This window comes from Gracilinanus agilis, chromosome 4 (genome assembly GCF_016433145.1).
Source record: "Gracilinanus agilis isolate LMUSP501 chromosome 4, AgileGrace, whole genome shotgun sequence".
NCBI lineage: Eukaryota > Metazoa > Chordata > Mammalia > Didelphimorphia > Didelphidae > Gracilinanus > Gracilinanus agilis.
In genome coordinates, this window is record NC_058133.1 from 347,001,296 (window position 1) to 347,022,964 (window position 21,669).

The 21,669-nt window shown below is 33.6% G+C and overlaps 1 protein-coding gene across 1 annotated transcript in view; it reads right to left on the reverse strand.

Annotated features, from left to right (window-relative positions):
* Positions 1–8,412: 8,412 nt before the first annotated feature.
* Positions 8,413–21,669, reverse strand: part of USP45 (ubiquitin specific peptidase 45) — an 83,093-nt gene continuing 69,836 nt past the window's right edge. The window contains exons 12-18 of the mRNA XM_044676580.1: positions 21,205–21,261; positions 20,789–20,932; positions 17,307–17,997; positions 12,978–13,075; positions 10,984–11,070; positions 10,087–10,240; positions 8,413–8,932 (exon numbers count right to left, since the gene is read on the reverse strand). Of these exons, the coding sequence (XP_044532515.1) occupies positions 8,802–8,932; positions 10,087–10,240; positions 10,984–11,070; positions 12,978–13,075; positions 17,307–17,997; positions 20,789–20,932; positions 21,205–21,261 (1,362 nt within the window). The 3' untranslated portion in view covers positions 8,413–8,801. The remainder of the gene's footprint in view (positions 8,933–10,086; positions 10,241–10,983; positions 11,071–12,977; positions 13,076–17,306; positions 17,998–20,788; positions 20,933–21,204; positions 21,262–21,669) is intronic.

Consider the following 21,669-nt stretch of genomic DNA (forward strand, 5'->3'; position numbering starts at 1 on the left):
TGGCATCTAGCAAAGAGGACAAGATCTACAGAGCTAAGGGAGGAGGAGAAGTTTGAGATCTGGTGGACAGCGTTTCAAGCAATCCCTTCCTACTTGGTTCCTGAGACAACCTTAGTTCCTGGCATCCAGAGATCATCAGTGGACTGCAGTGAGAATCCCAAAGCCACAAAGCCCCTAGCTGTGCTCAAGCCTGGCAGGTTCCAGGTCTGAGGCAGTCACCCAGAGACTCCATTTACAGCTCCTTGGGCCCTGTTAGTTTAGATCACTTAGATAAGAATAGAATAAGTCCTCCCATTGCCCTGTGGTTTTATCCTTTAGATTTTAAGTATAGAAATCCCTTTCCCAACTTTTAGTCAAACATAATTAAAGCTGTTAAGTCCCTTTTACCTTGTCAGCCTGTTTCTAGACTCTGGCCTAGGGGAAGCTGAGTGACAGTTAAGATCAACTGCCATTCCTGTGGGAATCCAGTAAACTCTGGTCTTTCCATCCTGGTCCAATCTCTCATAAATCCCAGAGTGTGTTCCCACAAACCACTTAGTTTATTTATAATATCCCTGGTGAACCCATTACCTTACTTATATTTCCCCCACCTGCTCCCTCTTGATTCTAGCTTATGTTCATTTTACTAGTGACCAGGATCTGAATATATTCTTGTCCACTTTTCAACTTCCAACTGTGGAGTGAGCCATTCTCATCAATTGACAATTAACTATCACCCACAGGGGTGGGGCAGCTGGGTGGCTCAGTGGATTGAGAGCCAGGCCTAGAGACTGGAGGTCCTAGGTTCAAGTCCGGCCTCGGACACTACCAGCTGTGTGACCTTGGGCAAGTCACTTGACCCCTACCACCCACCCTTACCACTCCTTGGCTAAGGACGGTCTGAAAAAGGAGGAGGGTTGGGCATGGGGCTAGCAACCCCACCCTGTAAAAACCACATCTGCTAAAGAAACTGCAACCTAAAGTAGGGGCAGCTGGGCTAGCTCAGTGGATTGAGAGTCAGGCCTAGAGACGAAAGGTCCTAGGTTCAAATCCGGACTCAGACACTTCCCAGCTGGGTGAACCCTGAGCGACCCATTGCCTACTGGTTGTGGCCCTATGCTCCTAGAATGGAGTCCCAGGATAAAAAAAAAAAATCACCCACAGGGCAGTCAAAACAATCCAGCTGAGATAGTAAGGCACCCTTAAGGAATGACAGGAGGCTGCATATACCAGACAAGTTAAATCACTACCACTACCTTCATCATTATCTTCTCATATCTTGATGGAGACAGCTCAGGATTCTGAATCCAAGAGCCTTAAGAAAAGCAGAGCTTCCAGTATTGTGGCCTCAACCATCAAGAAGCAACATCTGTGGAGATACAACCTAGCAATTTTGTTCCTACAGGTGCTACAGCTTTATCTACTGAAGGCCCAGAGAAGAACATTCTTGCCATTGAAGTTCTTGGAACTGTCAAATGATTGAATGATATAAATTGCTACAATTTTATCAATCAAAATATTAAAGACATTACCATCTGCTTTCCTGTTGTACCCTAAAGGCCACGGGTTTTTCAATCTGACTTGCAGTTGAAACCTTTGATATGCACTCCCAACTCTCTCCAGTAGAATCTGAATTCCTTGCAAAAAAGGGACTTTTATATTTTTATCTCTAGTATATTGCACATATTAAGTGCTTAATAAGTTTTATTCACTGTCATTCTTTATGGCCTTGTCTCATTTTAAGCCAAAATGCACCTACATTTATTTAAAAATTCTTGATGCTTTTAATTAATTTAGAATATTTTCCCTTGGTCACAAGATTCATGTTCTATCCCTCCTCTCCTCCCACTCCCTCCCACAGCCAATACACAATTCCACTGGGTTTTACATGTCATTGACTAAGACCTATTTCCATGTTATTGATATTTGCTCTAGGGTGCTCATTTTGAGTCAATATCCCTAATTATATCCCCATTCACCCATGTGATCAGGTAGTTGTTTTTATTCTGTGTTTCTCCACCTACAGGTCTTCCTCTGAATGTGAATAGCTTTTTCTCATAGATCCCTCATAGTTGTCCTGGACCATTGCATTGTTGCTAGTAGATAAGTCCATTACATTCAATTTTACCACAGTGTATCAGTCTCTGTGTACAGTGTTCTCCTGGTTCTTCTCCTTTAACTCTGCATCAATTCCTGAAGGTCATTCCAGTTCACAAGGAATTCCTCCAGTTTATTATTCCTTTTAACACAATAGTATTCCATAACCAATAGTTACCACAATTTTTTCAGCCATTCCTCAATCAAAGGACAAACCCTCATTTTCCAATTTTTTTGCCATCACAAAGAGTGTGGCTATAAATATTTTTGTACACGTTTTTTTCCTTATGATCTCTTTGGGGTATAAACCCAGCAGTGGTATGGCTGGATCAAAGGGCAGGCAATCTTTTAGCGCTCTTTGGGAATAGTTCTAAATAATGCACCTACATTTAAAGGCTTCTTGCTTTGCCTAGTTTTATTCTTCCACCAAAATCACAGACTGAAACAACTGACTTTAATAACTATTTTTTTGAGTGCTCCATCTACTGAATTCTTTCTACTCTTCTTCAGGCTGTCTCTTTATCCTTTCAGCTCTAGCCTTTCTCCTTGAATCCTTTTTGTATTGGTAATTTTCCCTTAAATTCTCAGGTCCTCCCCAAAATTCTTTTCTCCTATTTAGTCTCTGGCCTTTTTTACAATTTCAACTCTCCACCAATAACTTTGGACTCTTGTCCTCTTTCACACAATCGTCACTAAAAGCAAGTAGAATCAATGGAATATATAGGAATGATGGACTGAAACTAAGATGATGAAATATAATAGGAATAAAAGTAAAGTACTGAATCCAGGTTAAAAAAAAAACAACCAATTGCACCAATATAGGATGGTGAAGACTGGTCTTAACAATTTATCTGTGAAGAACCAAGTAATTTTAGTTGATGGTAGACATTTTGAAAAACTCATGTGTTCTTATATTGCAATATTTGAAGCATAATGTCAAATTGAAAGGAGGTAATAGTAACAGTTACCTTGAATTCATCAAACCCTATTATGATTATACCCATTTCTCAGCACATTATTTTTGGAAAGATATTGGCAAATCTTAAAATGATTGTACGATTAAAGGAACTGGTTATTTAAGAGGGTAAAAGAAGGCTTTATCACCATATAGACTGGATGATCATTTGTTAGGGTTATGGTAGAGGGGGTACTTGTACCAAGAGGGAAATTGAACTAAATGACCTCTATATTTATTACAATTCTGAGATTCTATGAACCAATCAAATGTTTTGTGATAATCTAAAAATGGAGATTTTAAATGTAAGCTAAGTATTCCTCTAGGTCAGTGATGGGCAAACTTATTAAAGAGGGGGCCAAAGGAAAGGAAATGCTCATCTGTCAGTCTGTTTCTAAGGCAACTCTTTCAAAGTTTCATTGTATTGTATCCTACTCATTGTATTCGTCAGATTAGGAATAATGTGCCACTGGATAGAACATTTCAGGGGAATCTGCATCTGGCCCGCTGGCCATAGTTTGCCCATCACTTCTCTAGGTTGTTTAGAGGGGGAAAAAAAGGAGAAGAAGGCCCATGATGTTGTTCTGGATGGATACTATTATAAAGGATTTATTTAAAGACAGGAACCAGAATCATACATAATGAGGACTCTAAAGTATGAAGGTTTATGATAGTAGCACAGAAGTAAATATCCATAGGGATGAAATCAGAGAAACAAAGTACCAAAAGCATCCTCAATAACAAAGATGAAACACTGTTAGCCAAAAATGTTGTAACAATCTTCTTTGTAAAGTCAATCATGTTATATCAGTCTTAAGATATACATCAGATAAACCAATATTTATTAAGAATTTACAGATTTTACTCAATAAAATCAACCTGTTCAACAAGATGCATGATTATCTTTTATAAAACATAGCAGAATATTTAAATTACAGGTATAATGAAAGATATCAATTTATAATCAATCTAAAATATTTTTTTAAAATTAAAAATATATTCTCATCTCATCTGTCTGCTGTATTATATAAATACATTTCCTCTTGGCAATTATACATTAACAATAAACATTTCAAATAACTAAAAATACAGTCATATTTGATAATGCACTAAGTACTAAACTGTAGTTTAGTTTTATTGCACATAAAATATAAATCCTGCTAAGGTTATTCTATAAGAGATCATGCAGAAAAAATAATTTGCTTGAAGAGGGACTTAGAAATAGATAAAGCATTTTTAATGATACTAAAAATAAGATTAGACATTAGCTTAATTTTTACTTCTCGCATTAAGCTATATTTACTTCTTCACAAAGCTATATTCTGTATGTTTTTGAGTTCTGATGTCAATAACCACAGGTAGGATGCAAGCTATTAAATATACAACTAAATAGTTGTTTGCAAATCCAAATTCACAGAAAACTAATCTGTACTTTGAATGCTTTATCATCACTCATCTACTAACTCACCACTCTTTCTTGTTATCTACAACATATCTTTTAAGCTTTATTTTAAATGGTAAAATCCTGAGTAGAGTAAGCAATATTGTTTTCTCTAACAAATTGATAGTCATAATTTTACCATTAAAATACAAAAAGTATTTAGGAGAAAAAAGTATAGTTATGCATATATATTCTAAACTAATTTCTAACCTCAGTTACTGAAGCGTTCTTTCAGTTTAGGGCAGAATTTGAGATGATGGCAGTTCAAATTGAGTATCTATAAAAGTTCCAATTACCTTTTTTTAAATGTCCTTATCATAATGGCTTTTCACCTTAGTAACCCTGAAGATATGCATCTTTCCATTAATAAGATTAGATTGCATAAACTTTGGCAACATTCAAAAAAAATTATATTTAAAAATGTAAAATGTATAAATAGAATACATGCTTTCTCTATAGCAAAAGCAATCACAAGAATATTATATTCTTAGTTAAACAGTATCTTTTCTACTTAGAAGATGAATATTCTGAACTCTTCATAAAAGAGAGCCTCTAAATTTGAAATTACACAAGAAGAAATTTCAAGACTAGAGATTTCATATTTAATAAAAGCTAAGGAAACTAAAAGTGATCCACCATTCTTCCATATTATTTCTGGAATAATAAATAAAAACCACTCTGGCTTTTGCATACTAAAAACTATAAAAAAAGCTAGTGTAGCTTTCAGAGCACTGAGGTAATAAATACACTGGTAAACATGCAACAGGGCTGAATGGAAAGACCACTGAGACCTCAAATCATGAGAATTAGGTTTTGGTTCCAACTCTGCCACTATAAGCATCATAACCCAGAAAAAAGCAATTAAAATCAGTTAATCACTCAGTCTGAGGATCTTCATCTGTAAAATAAACAGACTGGAGATTGATAACCTTTTGAGGAAAAAAAGCCATTTTTGTTAATTTTTTTTAAACCCTTACCTTCCATCTTGGGAGTCAATAGTGTGTATTGGCTCCAAGGCAGAAGAGTTGTAAGGGCTAAGCAATGGGGGTTAAATGACTTGCCCAGGGTCACACAGCTGGGAAGTGTCTGAGGCCAGATTTGAACCCAGGGCCTCTCGTATCTAGGTCTGGCTCTTAATCCACTGAGTTACCCAGCTGTCCCCTTGTTAATTTTTTTGAAAATAACTATTTTTTTTTAAAAACTGATGTCAGAGATTCTACCCCAACTTCGGGTATAGTTTATATATCTTTTAATGGAAGGACCTTGAAGAACTCCTATAATTTCTTCCTGTTTGCATATTAGTGCAAATTTCTTAAAGTAGCTATTATCTGAGAAGGCAAAAAGAACCTGGCTCTGAGGGGAAGAGTTATGAGACAGGAAGAATTATAGGTAGTAGAAGGTAAAAAGGAAGCTCTGTCCATCCCACTCTTGAGATTGGGGGTGGGGCTGGGGAAGGAAGAAACAACAATTAAGTAAAGTCGGTCCAAATAGGGTAACCCCTCCTTTTAAGACATTGTGATTCTTTCCCTTTCCTCCCCCCTCCACCACAAGAGCTGTGGAATACAAAACAATTCTGCTACTTTGGGATCAGCAATCTACCTTTCCTAGTAGTTAAAGCTTTTGCTTGTAGTAGAGTCAAAACACATGGAATATGTTCCTTCATTTTGATTTAAAGCTGCATAAAAGTAAAGAGCTATTGTGGCCCTGCCAATCCTGGATCAGATCACCAAAGTTTCCTTTAGCTCTAAAATTCTATGATTATAAAACTTACACAATAGTAATCAAATCAATGCTTGAGAAGCTGTTTGATAAATTAATCACTAGTGCTAAAAGTTAAGAGTAGAAAAAATTTTATTCTCTGTACTTACTTTGCTTTAGATGGTTTGGAAGAATCCTTCACTCCCCTTACTTAATCTTTGACTTTTCTGAGCTAACCCATTACTATTTGGGGCTTTATTTGTACAAGAGCAATAAAAGGTAAGGAAAGAGAAAGGGCTGGCTCTAGTTTCCTTTAAAAAAAGTAATCTAACACCACAGGAAATAGCTTTTCAACAGAAATGCTTTAGTCTATCATCTTTGGAAAATTTGCAATTGCTAGCAATGGCCTGGTATGTTTAAAAACTGAGATAGCCGATACTTAGCATTGTCAAAAAGAAAAAGCTAGATCAGTAAACAGAAAGTTTACTAATGACAACTAAGCTAAAAAATCCTACACTTCCTTATCATCTCATTCAATAAGGATGTATCTTATTAGATCATAATCTTAATATTTAAAAAAAAGCTTAGCTTTGTCAGATTATACATGCAGTCTTTTTTCTTTCTCAGAATCTTAGCATGCATATGTCTATCTCAAATTATCAAAAGTTTGGAACATAGAGATGCAACTGAGATGTGAATGTTAATGCTTTACAAGAAAAAACCCAAATTGTGAAAAGTGTACTACTTAAGCCCTGTACTTTGTATTCTATCAAAACCTTGAAAATTAATCATAAACTTTAGTAGTCAACTAGTCACTAAAAAGTCTGCTTATGATTTTTGTGTGGGAAGGTCATGGTTTAAGGAGGGCAATGCTCAACCAACCCACAGGCATAACCTTTTCATTCATATTTCACAACACTTCCTACATTTCTTCTGGTAAACAGAATGTATTGGAAGACAAACATTTTTCAGACTACCTGGATCATGACAGTTATTAATTCCTATGCATTTGATTAAGATGCTTTGATCTTATATAATTGGGAGTCAATGATATACCACTAATGTGGCTGTGTACAGGGATAGGAACTTAAAAGAAAATGTCACCTTAACTTACGGGTATTATTCAATGTAAAATTTTGAGTTGTCACATCTTATGGGATTGTTGGGGTTTTTTGTGACAAACTATACATTTTCTTAGATAATAAAGCCTTCTATTCACTTAATTTTTTTTTTAAACCCTTGTACTTCGATGCATTGTCTCATAGGTGGAAGAGTGGCAAGGGTGGGCAATGGGGGTCAAGTGACTTGCCCAGGGTCACACAGCTGGGAAGTGGCTGAGGCCGGGTTTGAACCCAGGACCTCCTGTCTCTAGGCCCGACTCTCACTCCACTGAGCTACCCAGCTGCCCCCTATTCACTTAATTTTTAAAAATGATATCGGGAAATAAAATTTTTGTAGTTAAATGCTGATTATAGGCTTGTCTGCAATAAATAAAACTGCTTGCAATATTCCTATGGTTGGGAAAAAAGTACCCTGAGTAGTTTTTAAAAACTAATCCCGAGAAGTAATTTTAATACTTTTCAGGTCAAGCATACAATAAATAGGATTTAATTTTACTTATACTTTCACTTTTTGACAAAGCTGTAATTTTCATATGTAAAAGAAAGCAATATTTTCACAGTCATCACAAGGTTAAAGCAAAAACTATTCCAAAAATATCTGTATATATGAAACAATCAGAAATGCTTACATTAACATAAAAATTAACCCAACTTGAATGTATGTGATATGCTAAGTACAGAAAGGAATTGTGACCTCATAATTCCTCTCCCAAAAGCCAAAGTCAATATTTACTAAAATATAAGTCTACAAAATTTTATAATTTCTTGTTGTTGGAGAATGTTATAAAGAATGCAACTCTAAGAACTTCAAAATTTAATCTAGCAAATTTTCTCATGGTACTAAATAGTGACTATCTAAAATTATCTATTAGGAACCTATTACAAACTGCCTACATATGAAATTTCACTTGGTGATCCAGTATTCAAACTATTACATGTTGCCCAAGAACATTAACTTGGTTGATTTTTTTCCCAAACTCTTAGTTCTCAAAATACATCAAAGCAGTAAGGCAATCACTTTTGCTTACAAAGCTAATGCTGTGGATAAAGATGAAACCATATACAAGAATTGGCAACAGGGAATGTGTTTAACTTCACATTATATTTTAGGTTAGGTTTTATTGCTAGTAGTTATATTTTAGGGGATAGTAACTTGCTAAAACTATATAATAATGAGGCAAATTACAATATTATTGAATTGTATCACTCAGGGCTCAAGGGCTATAGGTTCCAAGTATAATTGATATATTTTTTGACAAAACTTCTAAAGAGCACATATTAGGCATTTGACTTAAGGAGATAGAAATTTAAAAGTTTGGGGAATTACAATTCATTTTAAAAAGGAATAAATGAAAAAAAATTTTGAAGTTCAGGAATATCTAGTGGAGATTAAATATTAGAAAGAAAAACATAATAAAGGCACACTACATATTCAGTTTACCCCTGCAGCATTTAAATAGAGGTGACCTAAATAATCATTAACTTTTTAAACAATTATTAACAATGATCACTATAGTATCTTTTCATAAAAAAGAAGGTAAGCCTGTGCACTAAGTGCTCTGGATTCTGGAACCATTTGCACATGAGTATCACTAACATGCACCCATTGTCCTGGTGGTGCTCCCACCGTTTCTTTTAAACCTGTAATGCAAAAACAAATAACATTTAAATTAATTTTTTAAAAGATGTGGCAGCTGGCTCAAACAATGTCATTTTAAACTAAGACATCTATATGCAGAATGGGTTTCTTGTCCTTTAAAAAATATATATATATGTAAAGGCCTAGCAGTGCCAGATCTTAAACTGTATTATAACAGTGATCATCAAAACAATATGGTACTGGCTAAGAGATAGAATGGTAGATCAATGGAATAGACTTGGGGGTAAATGACCTCAGCAAGCTAGCATTTGATAAACCCAAAGATCCCAGCTTTTGGGACAAGAATTCACTTTGACAAAAATTGATGGGAAAATTGGAAAACAGTATGGGAGAGATATGGTTTAGAGCAACATCCTACATCCTATACCAAGATAAATTCAAAATGGGCAAATGACTTAAATATAAAGAGGGAAATCATAAATAAGGTGAACTTTCTTAAAATTTCTAAAGAAGTTGATGCTAAAATTTTTCTTAGAATAAAGTTTTCCTAGTATTTAGCTTAAATTTTTTTTATTCTCACCAAAGATGTTTAATCTATATTGATTATTATAAAGAACTAGATAATAGCTCTTACACTACATTGCTAGATGTTGCTGCATATAAATATAAGTTCCTTCCTGAGTGAAGCACCTTCCAAGTTGCACTCTTTAAAGACTTTTGGAAGACAAGATGATTATCTATGTAATAAGACAGACATGTTATGTATTCTTAAAAGATCATTGTCATCAAGTCAAGCACTAGTCCAAGAAATTTTAGTTCAAGAAATATTCTCTTCTAATTATCAAGAAAATTCAAATAGAAGGGCTATGTCCATTGCTCTTTTTTTTTTTAATCCCTTATCTTTCATCTTAGAATCAATACTGTGTATTGGTTCTAAGGCAGAAGAGTGGTAAGGGCTAGACTTGCCCAGTATCACACAGTTAGTAAGTATCTGAGGCTAGAGTTGAACCCAGGACCTCTTGCCTCTTAAGGTCTGATTCTATCTACTGAGCCACCTACCTGCCTCTCACTAAGATATCTAGAGGACAAGTGTACCTTTTTAGAAAAGTAATTTTTACTTAGTAATAAAATGAAGAAATTAAATATTCATTCATACATACGAAGCAGTAATTATAAAATCTTAAGTATGGCATACCATGGACATTTTTATTTCCAACAACATGGTCCAATGATTTCTTGGAAGTTGTTCTGACCTTCACGTAAGCTGTATAATGGCCTCCCCTCATTGAGCCACTATGTTCCACTATTCCATAAAGCCCATAGAGAACTTTCTCTCCTCTGGTTACATTCTTTTTTTCAAAGAAACAAGGAAACAAAAATTCTAAATTAGTATTTTGTACTAGTAGTGAAGGATGCTGAGGGAAATCTTAAAGGTCAATTAAATTCATATTAAATCACTAAACATAGCTGTCACAAAATTTGGCCATTGTAGAACTTTAGTACATAAGTAATGGCAAAACTCTCAGAGCAGGCATGTTAAATGTATTGTCTGGAAAATTCTATTAGGCTATTTTATTATCTAATAGCATTTTTAGGAAGTATAAGGAACTGTAGTAAGATTAGATGAGCATTCTTGGAGTATTTCACTCAGTAGCCAATCCTGTTTTCCTTAAATAACTCATGCTTTTCTTTTCTGTCTGTGGAAAAAATGATTGGCAATCATTAATGCATTCAAGTATGAAAGCTACATAAAACCCCTACCGAGGACAGGCTTATTCAAGTAAAGTCCATTCCGTAAGGCTTTACTTATGATACTGAAGGTTTTAAGGTCATTGCATGACACAAGGGAGAGAAGGCCAAAAATTTGTTTGCTCATGGGTGTTGACTGATGTCCTTTGCTTTCAGAGAAGCTATGAATATTTATGTAGCATATATCAATATAATATAATAATTACTCAAGGACAAAAGGGCAGGACAATGAGTTTAATATTCCTGATTTAAATAACCAGTATATTTGCTGGGGATAAATACACTGTATAGAGTACACTTAATAACAATATCATAAATGAAAACAGTCTATTATATACTATACCTTGCATGTAACAGAACAAAAGGGTGCTAAATCTAGCACAAGTGGGAAATCCACATGTCTGTTTACTTTTCGTAGACTCAAACCAGCCTTCAAGAAAAAAAAAGTGTAAAAAATGTTGAAGTCCATAGAATTCATTAGATTTTGCAGCCTTCACCACCTTGCCTCAGTTGCTTTCTTACCCTAGAACTTCCCTCAGTTTCTGGCATCTTCTCACTCTGTAACACCCCTCTGCCAGGTGAACCCCCTTCTTTCACTGCCAAGGTCTTTCTAGAGCTACCATTTCTGGGGACAGGCTCAGGCTGAGCTATTTCCTTAGCCTCCCAACTATGTTTCTGATTCTATCTTCTCTATTCTCCTACACGAGTAGCCACCTCTATAACCCCACTTTTCAGCTCCCTCTTATGAATTGTCACCCCCATTAGAATGAAAGCTCATTAAATACTTATTGCCTACTTTAAATATGGTACTGTATTACGTAAAACCCAAAAGGTAAAAAAAAAAAAAAAAAGGAAAATTATACAAAACTCAATTTCCATAGATCATAAAAAAACATAGAAAGGTGACATGGAGAAGTGCATAGAAGCCTGGTCTCAATGTCAGAAAGATGGGTTCCAATTACAACTCTGACAACAGCCTCAGTGATCATAAGCAACTCTTTAATGTCTTATTTTCCCAGGCAACTCTTAAGACTACAATTTATGCAGCTGTCATAATTAGCATAGGGAGTTTTCTCACTGGGAGGTTCCCTACAATGAAATCAAGAGATAGTAAAAAAATGTAAGGTGACTAATAAACATTCTACAACTGGTAAATGACTAACTTAATGTTTATATTTGATAGGTACTCCTGCAAAGACATTTATGCACATTAGTGCTGTTTTTTTTAATGAGTTTAAATAAGAAGGTAATTTCATCACTAGAAAAAAATCTAAAGAAAAAACTTAAATACACAGCATTATAAAACAAAAAAGAATTTTGGAATTTTAATAAGGTGACCCAGGGTTCCAGTTTATATGTGTGACCACTGGCAAGTTTGTAAATGACTTAATGTTTCCTCTTCTGTAAAATAGTTAGATATATCACTAGATGATTTATTAAGTCTTCTTTGATTGAAAAGTTCTATGCTTATTTAAAGTTTGCTTACCATAAATAAGGGAAAAGGCTCAAAAGGATTTATCAATTAAGTACCATGAATTATTAAAATTATATGCCCATCATAATCAGAACTGAAAGAATTAAGGATGGGCTTATTTAATGGGTTCTACCTCTTATTTTGATATTAAGACATCTATAGGAAGGCCTTAGGGGAAAATCAATTAAACTGGCTAAAAGCAATGTTTAAAAGACATATATCTGGAACCTGCCCAGTTAGGACTCTGAATTTGCCCATAACTCGTGTTTTGTTTTTTTTTTAAACAGAAAAGCACTGTTATAACAAGAGCCCCAAACCTATGTTTTCTTTATTTCTAACTTGTGTTTTCAAGGACAGATTTTGACCTTGATTATTCCTGTTAGCCATATCTCATAATTATTGGGAACTTCACAATTTTTGGTCTCTACTTATATTTTGGGGGGCTTTTACATGTGAGTTTTAAAATGTAAAATATTTTCAATGAAAAATTTTATTTAAAAATGTTTTAAAATAAATTTTTATGATAAAAAAAGCTTAAAGTTCTCATGTAGAAACTCTGGCAGTATTACCTGGGGCTTAAGACTCTACTAAAAATGTTGGAAAATTACTATTTCACTCATCCAGTTGCAAATATTTATTTCTTAAAGCACTGTGATAGGTATTATGAAAGAGGTAACAAGAATGAAAAACTGTTGATTTCATGGAATTTACAATCTGCAGGGCACTGTTAATTTAAGGTATAATGTAAGAAAGACACAAAATGTTTGGTAGATATTACAAGGTCCAGATTATGATTATAAACTATTTTTCAGTTTAATGTTTATATCTGTAGTGGAACTAATAACACTGATGGGGATTTTTACCTGATGGAATCTTTTAAGATGGAGAATAAGAATGGCTGGAACAGCAGAAATGAGCAACTGCTTCCTTGCATTGGTATACATACCTTCTGACTTCTTTTCTGTATAAAATACAATTTGAAAATCTATTTGTAAAATTGTATTAATCATATGACATATAATTATCCATTATTGCACTGGTTGTGTACTGTGCTACTTTATCAAAAAATTTAAATATCAACAAGAAAGATCTATAAAAACCAAATGAGATTCATAATGACCAGAATATAAATTAAGAAAACACTGAAAGACAAAAAAATCTCAGTGGGATACAATAATACTCCTGGACTAACTGAGGTTAAAATTCTCTCTCTCTCTCTCTCTCTCTCTCTCTCTCTCTCTCTCTCTCTCTCTCTCTCTCTCTCTCTCTCTGTAGGCAATGGGGGTCAAGTGACTTGCCCAGGGTCACACAGCTGGGAAGTGTCTGAGGCCAGATTTGAACCTAGGACTTCCTGTATCTAGGCATGGTTCTCAATCCACTGAGCTACCCAGCTGCCCCCACACTTCCTTTTTTTAAAAGAAATTCTGAATTCTAAGAATAGAAAATAACTTGTCAATAAGAACTGCTGTATTAGGACTTCGCTTAATTTTTTTATTGGAAGGAACTAAGGGAATATTGTTGATTCTGAAACTAGTGATGTCAAAATAAAATTTATAAATAAAAAATACAAATGCAAGAAAGAATTAAATAGCATCAGCAACAAACATTCCAAATCAAGTTCTATAGATATCTGCAAATGTTTTGTTATNCTTAACTTCTGTAGGCAATGGGGGTCAAGTGACTTGCCCAGGGTCACACAGCTGGGAAGTGTCTGAGGCCAGATTTGAACCTAGGACTTCCTGTATCTAGGCATGGTTCTCAATCCACTGAGCTACCCAGCTGCCCCCACACTTCCTTTTTTTAAAAGAAATTCTGAATTCTAAGAATAGAAAATAACTTGTCAATAAGAACTGCTGTATTAGGACTTCGCTTAATTTTTTTATTGGAAGGAACTAAGGGAATATTGTTGATTCTGAAACTAGTGATGTCAAAATAAAATTTATAAATAAAAAATACAAATGCAAGAAAGAATTAAATAGCATCAGCAACAAACATTCCAAATCAAGTTCTATAGATATCTGCAAATGTTTTGTTATGACTCAGGTAACTAAAAACATTATTTACATAATATTTTATAAAACTGAATTGTTATATTCAATTTCAACTTTAAAAAACAATGCAAAGTTTAATATTAAATTGAAATAAAAATATCACTCATTATTGTTTAACATTTTCAGAAAGGTAGTATTTTTTGTTGAACAAACATACTGAACTCCATTGTCTCTTGATAATGCCACCTTTTCTGAGCTATTCAATATGAAACTAAACACATATGTACAAAACTCCAAATCAATTATCAGTTCATTCTAGTATCTAAAAAGGCCAGGGAAATTTTAACCAAGCCTAAAAATTTAAGGTCCTAGACTACCTCCCAACTGTGAGAGAAAAATCTTCTACCCCCTTATATGAGGATTAGATTTTAATGTTAGCAGTAGTCTTCAGATAATTATAATTCTAAGATAGTTAAATAATGTTAGCATAAGTGAGGCCTTTTGTGATCATTTTAGTATAATTATCAAGAGTATAAATTAAATAAATAATCACTTTAACATAAATCTTAATGTCGGCCTCACTGTTAGCCTTAACCTTCAAATTTGCTATATCACGCACTCTTAGCAATTATGGCCTTGAACTTGTGACTTGGTCTTCAGGCTCTCCACCTATCCTTGTCTATCAAATGACTTTCAAGTCATTACCAAGTGATTTCTTCTACCAATGAGAAGTATTTCCTGATTACTTCAACCAATCTGCATCTCTCCATTTTTATTACTATCCTGAACTATTTTTGTACTGGTATAAAAGTTGTCTAATTCTTGTATATAGGAAGGTCTCTCAGAGTGCTCAGGGTCTTTGGTCTAGACCAGAAGTCTGGCTTTATTGGGAGACTGGCCCTCTCCGAATAAACCTATTTATGGCTTGGAGACTTTGCTTATCATTTGCTTTCCTGTGGTTAGAAATTACACAACATAGTTAGAAGACATTGGAGAACCTAGACTAAGAAAAAGATCAAAGAATAACTTTAGATCATCCCTGGGCTAAATTCAAACATCTAATGCCAGGGTCAAAGCAAGGCCCAAGAGACAAATCCAATCCTTTATTTAATTATGTTTAAAATCTCTCTATTTTTAAAACAAAATTTTATTGTATTTTAAAATATAAGATACATTCTTGGCTCATAGATTCACAGAAACAGGTGGTAGTGGATTTGGTCTTTGGGCCATAGTTGTAGGCCTAGAATCATACCTGAGTCAAAGTATTTGTGTTCCCTTGATCTATATATCCACTGGAGACCTTGAACAAACAATTGTAACACATACAATTTGATTTATCACCAATTATCTAAATGTTAACATTTTGGAACACAGAATTCTCCTATCCTAGCACTTATTACAATGCCTAGTTTATATCTGGTTCTTAATAAATGCATATTTACAAAAAATATTAAGAAGTGTTCCTTGCTTTCAAAAAAACCTAGAAAAATTCACATGAAAATTCACATGCAAAGTAAGTAAACAAACCAGAAGAACAATTTGTATACAATGACAACACTATTTTATGAAGATCAACTGTCAATGACTCAGTAATACAATGATCCAAGACAATTCTGAAGGACATGATGAAAAATGCTATCCCACCTCTAAAGAAAGAACTGATGGAGTCTGAATACAGTTTGAAACAAACTTAAAAAAAAAAAAACCTTTTATTTTTCTTGTTTTTTTTTTTGTTTTGTTTTCTTTCACAACATGATTAATATAGAAACACATTTTGCATGATTACACATGTATAACCTGTATCAAATTGTTTATCTTTTTATTGAGGGAAAAGCAGAAGGAGGGAATTTTGAATGCTCTATTTTAAAAAAAGAATGCTGAAAATTGTTCTTACATGTAATTTAAAAAACATTTGAAAAATAAAATAAAATTGTGAACTGCTGTCCCGTATTGAGATTTCTGCATGTTATACAAAATGTAAACTGTTGAAGACTCAGCTCCTTTAAAATGGCTGGACCAAACCTGGTAAAGTTTGTCAACAGAGAATTCATAAGGAAATTGAAGTGGATTTTTATATTTGGATTTTATAAATACACATGTTTAAAGGATGTTGTGTAAATGCAGTGTACATTTCACCTTGGGACCTTACAAGGCAGCTACACATTGGGGACTGATACTTATTAATCTAGGTTTACAAGTTTTTTTGGTTTGGTTTTGCTTTTTTGTCAATTCAGACAAGGGTGCTTAGGCTCTACACAGATTGATTCATATTAATTAAGCTCCCAAAGCATTTATTTATGTTAACTAAACTCCTAAGGGATTTATTTATAAGTCAGAATGACCAGTTCCAGTTATCCTATTCTGTCAATCACATATCCTCTTATCAATTAATATACACTGCTATTTGTATGGAGCATTTCTGAGTGTTTGGTGAGTTGATTCAATTAAGAAATTAAAAGGTCCCATCAGAAAATACAAACATTGTTTAAAAATATAATTACTTCCAGTTATCTAGAATCAGAGAATACTCTCTCCCCTGCTCATTGCTGAAAGCACAATGAATATTCTTATTCAATCTAAGCTAAATGATCACTAAAATATCTGGTTATTACTTAATTTGCCTTGTACTTTTTAACTTTGTTGTGATTCATAAATTTAAAGCTTATCTTACATTGGTTTATGTTTTATAGGGTCACAGGATCATAGGATTTAGAAGTAGAAGATCATTTAGGCTTACATCTTTATTCGGTAGATGAGACAATGAAGCCCAAAGACAGGAAATTGCTTGTCAACAGGACAGTTAGTGGCAGAGCTGGGACCTTCATCTTCTACAAAATACATTTGTAACTTCCATTCATTACACCTATATTAGTTGTCTCAATGAGATATAGACACTTTAAGAAGATCATTTTTATCCTTCATATTTTAGCTACATTATAGGGATCTTCCCAGAAACAATTAACAATATCTACTGTATATAGATTCTTACTTTTAATTTGTATTATATTTTCTGACCTGGTCCATAGGTCATGGGGTTCATCTTATTTAGGGGAAGTCAATTCCCTTCAAATATTATTAACAGCTGCTACTTATATGGGGTGACAAATATAAAAAATTATATAGTTCTTTCCTTCGAGGAGTTTGTTGTCTAGTATAGGGATGAGACAATAATGTGAGGAAATAATCAGACCAAGAGTTTACCTGTAGAATTGATTTTCTTTTGGTACATCTGTTTCTTTTCGGTACAGTTCTCACATAAAAGCTTGTTATTTCCCATTAGTAACTCCACAGACGTAAACTGGTACAGACAGGACTGAATTGAACATTCTTTGGAAGTAGTTGTATAGCTCTGAGAAAGGGTTTGGAAAGCATTCTGGGGGCTATGGGATAGTGTATACTTTTCCACTGAACATAAGGAATTACTTGAAAAATTTAATGGCTGGTATTCATTGTTAAGCTCTGTACCTCTGGTTACAGTGTCATTTAAGCTAAGTTTGGCAGTAGCTTCAGTGATTACTTCCTTACCACTCTCACTGGCAATGGCAAATGGAAGTTCAGGGACTATTGATGGATAGGTAGGAACACCTTCATGCAAAAAGGATAAGCTATTGGGTCTAACAGAAATGGTTTGCTTTGAAGCATTTTCACATTCTGAAGCCTCACTGTCAGCATCAACACTACTTTCAGAATGGCTGACTTCTTTCTCACTTCCATCAGTCTGACTTGCATTTGCTGTAGTCTCAGACACCCTACTTGTGTCTCCTATGGACAAAATTGAAGAATCCCCATTTATTTCAAGGTTTCCATTTTTCTGATGCATGATAACAGGAATTTTCTCTTCTTCCCCAGATGATGATTTTCTTACAAGTCTTCTTTCATAATTTAGTTGATTCTATAAATTGATATGATGTTTTCAGAGAAAGAAAGGAAAAAAATGGACTTAAAAATTAGGTTCCAATACTAGTTAAACTTTCTAAAATTATCTACCAACATCTTATTGTCTTGAACCAATACCATTTTCAGTCACTGAAATTTCTAAATTTGAATTCCTTGATTTTTAGAAGCTTAATATTCTTTTAAGATAGATAAGAACTTACCAAGCATTAGTCAGCAAAATGTTGATATATAATGATTAGTTCTGACCCCAAATTAAAAACAAAAAAGTTTATCACAAATCCTGCAATTAAATATAATGTTGAGTACTGACAGAAGGGAAGAGTCCTTATTTGTTCCAAGTTTTGCTTAAGAATTACTTGAATTATTAATGTGAACCAGAATATGAAAAACAATTTTGTTTGTGGCAGTGAGTGACAGAAATAAAAGAAGTCTACCTTAAAATCCAAAATGAATCTAACCAAAAGCTTTAGCCAGCAAAATTGGCTGTCTTTCTCCTCTCTCAGATCTACTCTTTGATTATGAATTGAGAGATTAAAAAACCAAAGCCTCACAATTAAAGGATGAAGAAAATCTACAAACAGAATAATCATTTTAAATTAAACGTTCCAGTGTAGGGCTAACATGTTGCATTCATAATCCTATACTATTCCTCTTTAAATTTATGCCACCTAGTTATTAGTTACATCTAGAAAGATTTTTCAATAGATTAAACATAACAATAATAAAATGATACCAAGAATTATCATTATTATTTGCATGGAAAAGGGAAAAATGAATGGGGGGAAATCCCACAATTATGAAAAATGTTCATCTGGGCCTCAATTTGTTTATTCTCTATCTGAAGTCTAGTGTGAATCATCTTTTGCTTTACATTGTTTTCCAATAAAAAATTCCCTTTTGTATAGTTTTCTTTAAGACTTTTTACATTTATTTTCTATTATGGCAATATTTCTACCTTTGTATCAGCTACCCACATGCTTTCTGAACCTTCCCACCCCTCCTTCTCCATGTATTTATATTTCTAGATAATCTTCATTTATTCTTGTGTATTTCTTTGATGATTCCTTAACATCTTCATATTAGATTTTGTAGGGTTTTAAAAGGAAAGTTATAACACAATTTAGCAAGTAATAAAAAGTGAAAAAATTCAATAACCATGAAAAATATTTATTCTATTCATTAATTTTTTAAGTTGAAAGAAAAAAACTTGGCAAGTAATTAAGTAAGAAGTATGAAATCAATAAGTATTTGAAATCTATGAAGTGAACAAAAAAAGCCAATAGGAAATTTAGTTCTTTGCTTTTTAAGTAAAAAATTTTAGGCATTTCAGACAAAATATTATCAACTAACAGTCCAGAAATGATAAAAATATTCTTTCCTAGAAGAACTGCATAATTTACAAGTTCAGAAATGAAAAAAAATAGTTATTGTTCAATTACAATAATGAAGTATATTTAAATTATTAATTGAAAGCAAATTAAATACCCCATAAAATATTGACAGCTTATAATTCAACTAGAAGTTCTTGCAGAATTATCTTGAGAAAGTTGGTGACCAGGAAAAAAATGTAAATGGTCTGAGTCTGCCTTTCTAAAAAAGATTACTCAAGGATTAATGGACACTTCTACAAAATCTAATTTTCAATTTGTTAATGTGTATTAGATAATTTTATGTCAACTATTATTGTATGTGATGACAGACTATCAAGCAGATGAGAAGATAAAAATGTGATTTTTATAATTTTTCTTTTTCTGTTCTAGACTTGGAATTTCATTAGTATAGAAAATGTCTGGAGAGGAAACTCTCTCTACCAACACAAAATGATGATTGGGCCCAGAGAAGTTAAGAAGTCATTGTAGTTCACAGAGAAAGGAAGAGAGGTAGGAGGGAAATCCAAGATGGTAAGTCTATCCACTAGGCCATTCTGCTGTACCATTTATCTTACATACTTCCTCTAGTTATCAGGATATTAATTTATAAGTAGTAACTATTTAGCACATCTAAAGGTATACATTTTTCTATTTACTCTATTTCACCTAGAATAGAAATATTAATGACCACTTCAGTAAGAAGGTGACATATTAAAGGTTTGTTTTTTTTTTAATTTGATGGGAAAAACAACAACTTTTAAGTCAATGGAAGTTATATTTAACAGAAGTGGAGTCTGAGAGAAACCACTTGGTCTGCAAACTTCAATAATACCAGCTCATCAGTCATTACTCATCTTAGAAAGATGCTTGAGGGTACTGACAGGTTAAGTGACTTGTCCCAGGTCACATAGGCAATATGAGACAAACACAAGATCCAGGCCTTTTTTTTTTTTTAACCCTTACCTACCATCTTGGAGTCAATACTGTATATTGGCTCATAGGTGGAAGAGTGGTAAGGGTAGGCAATGGGGGTCAAGTGACTTGCCCAGGGTCACACAGCTGGGAAGTATCTGAGGCCAGATTTTAACCTAGGACCTCCCGTCTCTAGGCCTGGCTCTCAATACACTGAGCTACCCAGCTGCCCCCTCCAGGCCTTCTTGATATGTGAGCTACCCAGCAAAGATATAGTGACATGACTGCCAAAGAGTAGGCATATGGGTACAATGTTATGTATCTATCTCATCTCCAGCCCTGCTGAGTATAGTACCATGAAACACTGAGTGAATAAAATTCAGTAATATGCATATATACTAAAATTAATAAAATAACAACATCAAATACTTTACCTTATTTGTACAGATTTTAAGTGAACAAAAAAATAAATCTACAGATTAAATGCATATAATATTAGCTTACCCTATCTTTCATTAAGGAGTGTTTCTTTGTACTTTTCAGATGATTATTCATTGTAGTAGCAGTAGTGCAGTTGTACTGATCTAGGTCGGCTTCTTGTAAATTCTTACATTTATTCATTCTTCCCACTGGAACAGGTTTTGATACCTAGGTAGATCCATATAAACAAACTCTATAGCAAATAACTTCTGAAAAATACTCATTTTGTTCTTAAATTCACTTGAAACAGAAAATTATCCCTTTTCTTATATACCAATCTCAATAATTTGTGTAACAAGGATAGTGGATTTTCCTTTTAATTCTTAGTTATTAGATAGATATTAAATTTAAAAAAAATCTTTCATTTCAATATCACTGCCATTAGTTGAAAATCTAAATTACTACTTAGAAAAACTTTAATAATTTTCTTTTTTTCTTACCCTTTCTTCTATTATGGGAAGAGAAAGATCAATGAAAGGTTCTTTCATGGCTGAGATCTTGGAGAAAAGAAAAAAGCAAGAGAAGACTAAACAAACTATAAATATAGTAAAATTCTTTAACAGCTATTTTTTAAAAGTTTTTGTTTTTAAAGAACTACAACTTAAAACTAATGCCATCAAAACTCCCGAAACTTCAGAAAATTACATAATTTTTCTTTGTATACAATTCAGAATGCTAAATCAGTGACAATATAGACCAGTGATTCCCAAAGTGGGTGCCACCGCCCCCTGGTGGGTGCTGCAGCAATCCACAGGTGCATTTGTCTTTCCTATTAATTGCTATTAAAATTTAAAAAAAAATTTAATTTCCAGGGGCACTAAGTAATATTTTTTTTGGAAAGGGGGTGGTAGGCCAAAAAAGTTTGGGAACCACTGGTATAGAAAAATGCTTTCAAATGATACAAA